The 6,486-nt window shown below is 44.4% G+C and overlaps 1 protein-coding gene across 2 annotated transcripts; it reads right to left on the minus strand.

Moving 5' to 3' along the window:
- cfap46 (cilia and flagella associated protein 46) lies at positions 1 to 2,247 on the minus strand. Of its 2 annotated transcripts, XM_079280556.1 has the most exons (7): positions 2,136 to 2,247; positions 1,914 to 2,027; positions 1,591 to 1,752; positions 1,068 to 1,216; positions 512 to 582; positions 344 to 404; positions 1 to 23 (listed from the first exon to the last, which is right to left on the minus strand). In XM_079280556.1, the coding sequence occupies exons 1-6, from the start codon at positions 2,208 to 2,210 to the stop codon at positions 391 to 393; spliced, it is 585 nt and encodes a 194-aa protein (XP_079136682.1). In that variant the 5' UTR covers positions 2,211 to 2,247; the 3' UTR covers positions 1 to 23; positions 344 to 390. The 2 variants fall into 2 exon arrangements, with proteins under 2 accessions (XP_079136682.1, XP_079136681.1); XM_079280555.1 differs by lacking the exon at positions 1 to 23 and having other exon boundaries at positions 115 to 582.
- Between the last annotated feature and the right edge of the window lie 4,239 nt (positions 2,248 to 6,486).

Here is a 6,486-nt window from a genome sequence, read left to right on the forward strand (position 1 = left end):
GCCATTCCACCCACCTCCACCGTCTGAAAAATCACCACAATAGACAATTCACTTTTTATTGATTTAAATGGTAAAGACATCCTGTATACAAGTGCAACAACACACAAACATCCACACCACCATGGGAAAGAACGGAAGCAACAGAAAAGAAAAGAAACATAATAAAAGAACGATACCACAGTCAATCTCCATCAATATAAGTCACCTGTGAGCGATTGCTAACAATCCTCCTAGAAGTAATACAACTAGAGGAAGTCAAACGTTGTACATGTTCATTGTCATTTCTTTCAGTTGATTTGAAGCAGAATTGAAAACATCCATCTATCTACTTTGTAAGAAGCACCTGATTGGAAGCTTTGTGAAGGCCTCTTCTCTCCTGTGACAAAGCCATCACTTTGTGGCACCTGGAACCATGAACATGAGATCACAGGTCATTTAAGCTAAATGTACAAGCAATAAATCTGTACGGCCGTGTTGTCTTCCCCCATCTGTTCTTGTTCTTGGATCTTACTCAGATTCAGGAGCTCCTCCTGATACGGTGAATGCGTCTCCAAACCCAGCTGACTACAGCGCCTCACAATCCTAATTGGGGGAGAAGAAAGAGCCACAAGAGACATACAAAGTCACTTCATTATTTCTGAAAGTAACTAAAAGTACGGTAACTAATTCATCAGTTCTGTGTTTGGACGGTTGACTGTAAATGAAGCAAGTTTGACTTTAGTCAAATCATTATCTTGCAGAGGCACACAATTCAATTCAAGTAAATATATATAATATATTTAAAAACTTTAGCATTGCACTTCGACAACATTTTCAAACATGCAATGTTCAGTTCAGAAAAAGGATCGAAATCGATGCAGCATAACCAGAGATACCAGGTTTTTAATCCAATGCATTCCTCTTCCCTGTCAAAACCTGGCATCTAGATTACCCACAATGCAACGGGACTGCGGACAGTTCGGTTGGAGATCGGGTGTGTATTTCCTCTCACATGCAGTACTACTCCCAAAGGACTTTAACGTGTAAGAGCTGTGGAGTTTCCCCGTTTAACTCCCCAGTGTTCTTACCTCAGTCGGTAAAGGTCTGAGAGGCTCCTCCTCTCCAACAGGTCTTGAGCGATGGTCTCAGCAAGATGCATGATGGGCAGCGTCAGGTGGTCGAGTGAGAGGGAGTGGAGCTCCTTTTCCAGCAGGTCGAGATAAAACAGGCTTCGAGTCTGCAGCCAAACAAAATCAAAAATACAGAAATAACCATATTCTTACGTGCATAGCCGAAAAATGTTCCATATTAATACTATCCGGTGCTTTATCAGAACAGGAAGTGGCCCACGGTGCCATCAAACCCAATCTCAACACATATTGATTTCAGAATGCTGAAGTTTCAACCTCTTCGAACATCAGAATGTGACCCACAGAGATCAATAAATGAACTTCCTCTTCACCAACAAAGGACAGCTTCTTAGAGCGACATCGACACCAAGTGTCACCCCTAGTTCTATACAACCAGCAGCCACAATCCCTGCTATGCTGAAAACCAGACTGAAATGAGGGACAACACCATACCCGGTATAGTGATGACTCTGAGACCTGCCTGCTTTGTAATGCTATGTGCGTTGATGCAGTGGGGGTGAGCGCTGGTTCTGAAGATGAGCCGGGCCTGTTCAGGACAGACGTAGCGAGCCCAGTCCTGTGGCGTGGAAGGAAGCTCCTGATCCAAGACAACGGCTTCAGGTCTCTCTTCTGCAGGGGTAGGCTGGTCGAAACAGATTATTTTGATGTATTAAAGTTAGATGACTGTTATTGACAAACCAATCAAAGCAACCGCTTTATCATTGGAAGGTACATACCTAGGGCTTTACACTAAGCCGTGTAAATCAACGCCATTCAAAATGAAGTTTGAGCAATAAGACTTACAGCTTTCCCTTTTCTGCCTTGGTCCTTGGCTTTGTCCCTTTTGGACGCAGCAGAGGTCGGAGGCTGGCTCTTTGCCATCTCATTGGAAATCTCCCAAACTACCCCCATGGACACCTGGAGTGACAGACGGTGCACACACGCTCCACACTCAACTTAAACATTCGACTACGCATTTGAACAACAGCCTCATCGTCCACATTGTCAGAGTTAGAGACGCACTACCTGCCATATCCGCAGCACAAAGACGCAGGCTCTGAGCAGGTGAAGCTGGTGCTCGGGTGAAGTCCTGTCCGCCATGACAGCGAGCAGAGCGTGCGCTCGTACCAAGCTGTCGAGGCGCCGCACCTCCTTGAGATCCGACAAACCTTCCGTCAATAACACGCCCCGTACTCCCACCAGGGACTCGCCTTCCGCTGAGCTCAGATCCTGTTTTTTGGAGTCGTCCTCTAGAGGAAAAACAACATGAAAGATTGACTGTGAGAAGCGTTTAACAGATGTGTAGAATAATCCGGAAGTAGAATTGCACAGCATCATTACACTAAGAATAACAAATGCAGAGGCACATATCTCTGTAATTAGTTCCCACTTGTTCTGTTATTTGGGTGTTCAGTTGGTCTCTCAGGGAATAGTTAACGGGGCTCATAGCAGGAGAATACAAAGGACCCCTCAGTCTTTTAAATAGCGCTACGCTATGCTCACATGGGTGGTTGAGAAATCTGCTTCTTTACCCTAACCCTACACCCCCGCCCGACCTCTTCGCTCTGCTACCTCGGGGCGATTGGTTGCCCCGTCGCTCAGAGGTCCCTGCGGCCGGTCACAGCTGTTTTCTGTCCTGGCCCCTCAGTGGTGGAATGAACTCCCCACTGACGTCAGGACAGCGGAGTCGCTGCCCATCTTTCATCAGGCTGACAACTCACCTCTTCAAGAAGTACTACCCTGAGCCTTCCACTCACCACTTATTATATTCATACTAGTTTGCTGCACTTGTTGTATTAGTTTGTTTCTGCACTGTGCTTTTGCTCTGGTTTATGCTCTTAGATGCTTGTTTAAAAAAGGAGATGCACTTATGACTTCTGGTGACTAGTAGTTCTCTTGAATACAGATGTTGAATACACTTATTGTAAGTCGCTTTGGATAAAAGCTAAATGACTGTAATATAATGTAATGTAATGTCTGGGGACCAAAGATGATCCTAATCTTTTGATTTGAGAAGTTGCCTTATTAAGAACTTTATGGCACGGAATAGATTCCTAAAAAAAGTTGTAAGGAAGAGACATATAATGTCCGTTGTGGCTCTGGAGGCTATTTTATGGGAGTTTATGAAAAATGCAATTAAGCTGTATCACTGGAAATGATCCAGTGTTTTAAACACCAGGATGTCTCAGCCTGTGCTGCTTCGATTTCGACCTCTTTTTAAATATCTGCTTCTTTTTAGTCCCCCTTCTTTATGAAAGTACAATACTAAATCACAAACCTTCCCTGCACAGCGGTCTAAAAGCTTCTAAGGAACTAACATTGTTCAGAGTATGTATCGCAGCACTGTAGTCATGTGACCTCATCAGCTGCCATACCTGGTGTTTATTTCCTGACATCTCTGCCTGCACCCGACGATGCTTTTAGAGTAAAACACAAAATCTTTTTTCTCCTTTTATTAGGTAACTCTGCTCCAGGCTGTTTATGCCTTCAGAAATGTTGTGACAACAAAAACAACATACCAGAAAGAAACAACAGGCTGTCGTATAAATCTCTGGGGGATTTTATTCGCAGGTTTTATTTCCCATTTTTTTGGGGACTCCTGATGCACCCACATACACACCAACTGAGAAATAACCTCGAAAAAGTTGCAACACGGGGTGAAAAGCTTATAGTGATTAGAGGAATTGATGTCAGCTTACATAATTGCGGACAGAGAAGCTCAGGTCTTCATGGTTTGTGATCATGAGGGGATTTGGCACTAATCACGCTCATTGTTCTGTGATCTTGAAATAACTTTGTGCAGGAGGAGGGGGCCCGGTCCGACCCCAAAGCCGTTTCCGCGGAGGAGGAGAACTCTGAGAAAGACGGAGAATCAATCAGACGAGAGGCGAGGGTGACCTCTGCCAAAAGTGCTGAGCTGCAGGTACATACCTCCTGACAAGTGACCCCATCACTTCTGACTCATCTCTCATCGAAGGTCTTCATACTGAGCCTCACATCTCAAATCCCCTGGAGGTAACTCTCTGGGCGCTCTCCTATTGAAAGTCTGCGCAGAGAGATCTACTGTCCACATGAAATAAGCCTAGAATATATTGTTGATGTGGCAACATTTTGGAATATTGAGTAAGATTCAAGAGGTGGTGTTGAAAGGTCGAGTCTTGACTTGGGTGTCTGGATGGAGATCAATGAAACAAAATGTAATGTATCATTTGGATCATATCAACATGAGATGAATACCTCCACAGACAGCTTTAATCAGGTGATTGTTCTGCTGTTAACTAGCATAGAACCTTCTCGCCTTATGGAAACATAAACATGCGAAATAGTCCGTGCCTCTTCCCTACAAATGTGAACGCAAAGCATTAATAACACCCGGCTGATGATGCGAGAGAGGTCTTTACAATACAATACAATACAATATTTAATTGTCCTCTCAGTTTCAACCAAAGATATTCTGAAATATGATCAAGTATGAATAACTAATACGGCATATTATGGCCGTTATAGGGTTCAAGAAAAAAAAAAACGGAGCAAGGGAAAATTTACAAGAAAATACCTCAAATAAATAGGTTGTTTTCTTTTGAATGTTCTTGTAAATTTGCGACTTTAATCCCAGAAGACTTTTCTCTGAATATTATCCTCCTCCTGGCTCTGGATTATTATGTTTGACTTCCCTACAACGGCCCTAATTCAGAAACAGTTCCGCTCCAGCTGAAAATGTTTTTAAGATAGTTTAGAAAAATGACTTCCACTTTCATATTTTGCAAGTTGGAAATGCAAAGTTCAGTCTTGATGTCGATATATCACTGAGAGCGCATGAGACGTCTATGAGATGTAAAAAAACCAAAACATAACCCAGCAGTGGGTAGATGGCTAAATTGAAAGATTACAGGAAATAGTTGTTTTTTGGAGTTGGACCAAAAGGAGAAGTTTTTCCAAGTCTTGCTGCAATTGTTCCTCTTGTCCATACTGGATGTGAAGAGCTCACTTCCTGTTGTAAATCCAGTTCAAGAGATGGGCAACAAAACCCCCAGTCTTTGCTCTGTGTAAAAAATGCACTCTACAGCATAATAGAAGCTGATATGAGGCTTCAGTAGTCTGAGTTCTTTTCTCCCGTCAAACTATATTAATCACTCACATTGGAGACGATTCATGAAAGAATCCTTCAACAGCCAGTATGATGAGGAGGGATGATTACAGGGTGAGGGTGACATAACCCTTACCTGTTTGATTGATTGATTACACAGACTTACGTGTGTGTGTGTGTGTGTGTGTGTGTGTGTGTGTGTGTGTGTGTGTGTGTGTGTGTGTGTGTGTGTGTGTGTGTGTGTGTGTGTGTGTGTGTGTGTGTGTGTGTGTGTGTGTGTGTGTGTGTGTGTGTGTGTGTGTGTGTGTGTGTGTGTGTGTGTGTGTGTGTGTGTGTGTGTGTGTGTGTGGCGGAGGCGTAGAGCCCAGCAGCTGTTGGCACAGGCCAGTAAGGCACTGGCTGAGGCCGTCAGCCTGTGCCTCCAACACAAGCTGCCCTCCTCCATCCTGGCTGATGCCTCTCTCAACATGTTGGAGTGTCATGGCCAGTCTGACCCTGCAGCGTCAGGTCAATACCTTGCCCTGTTTCAGGTATTGTGCATCAGATCATATGTGCCCGAGTCTCGTTTCTGTAGGACGTTGCACATAGAGTACATCGTATGAAACAGTTGTCCATATGCTGCATGTAGGACACCTACAGGTGTCTCTGTGCACATCACAGTCCCTTGCATTCCTCGCGGTATCATCACCCACTATAATTGCTGCTATTACCAACAGCGCCCTCCTCCATCTTCTGTTTTTTTTCCCCCCAGAGCTGCCGCGCTGTCGCTGCGATGTCCGAGGTCCTAAGATCTGCCTGCGCCGGCACCAGTGCGTCCCAGCTCTCGGCTCTGCTCAGTCTGCACAGGAAGCTGCTCCTCTCTCAAGAGGAGAGGCCCAGCGGCATGCTGAAGGGAGCGGAGGACTCCCTCAATCGCCTCTCCAAGGTAGCGGGGGTCACCAACCCCCACCACTCATGATTTATGGATGCTGTCATACTCTGCTCCGTAAATTCCCTTGATGGCGGACACACACTATCGGTGCTGTTACGGCCTTTGCTCTGAATGCACTTCTGAAGTCGAGCTTCAACAAAAAACACTTCAAAGTTACACCAACATACACAGTAGCTACTATGTGTGAAAACTCTAGGACATCTGCAGCCCTGTATAATACATATAATATATATCATACGTCAGGAATCTGCCCCCTAAAATGCAGATGAATCTTTTGGAATGTTGACACAGAAGCATGTTAATGTGTAAATATTAGAAGTACAAATGTAAATGAATAGTTGCCTTATAATCAACCAACT

This window comes from Melanostigma gelatinosum (assembly GCF_949748355.1).
Source record: "Melanostigma gelatinosum genome assembly, chromosome: 12".
In the NCBI taxonomy this organism is placed as follows: domain Eukaryota; kingdom Metazoa; phylum Chordata; class Actinopteri; order Perciformes; family Zoarcidae; genus Melanostigma; species Melanostigma gelatinosum.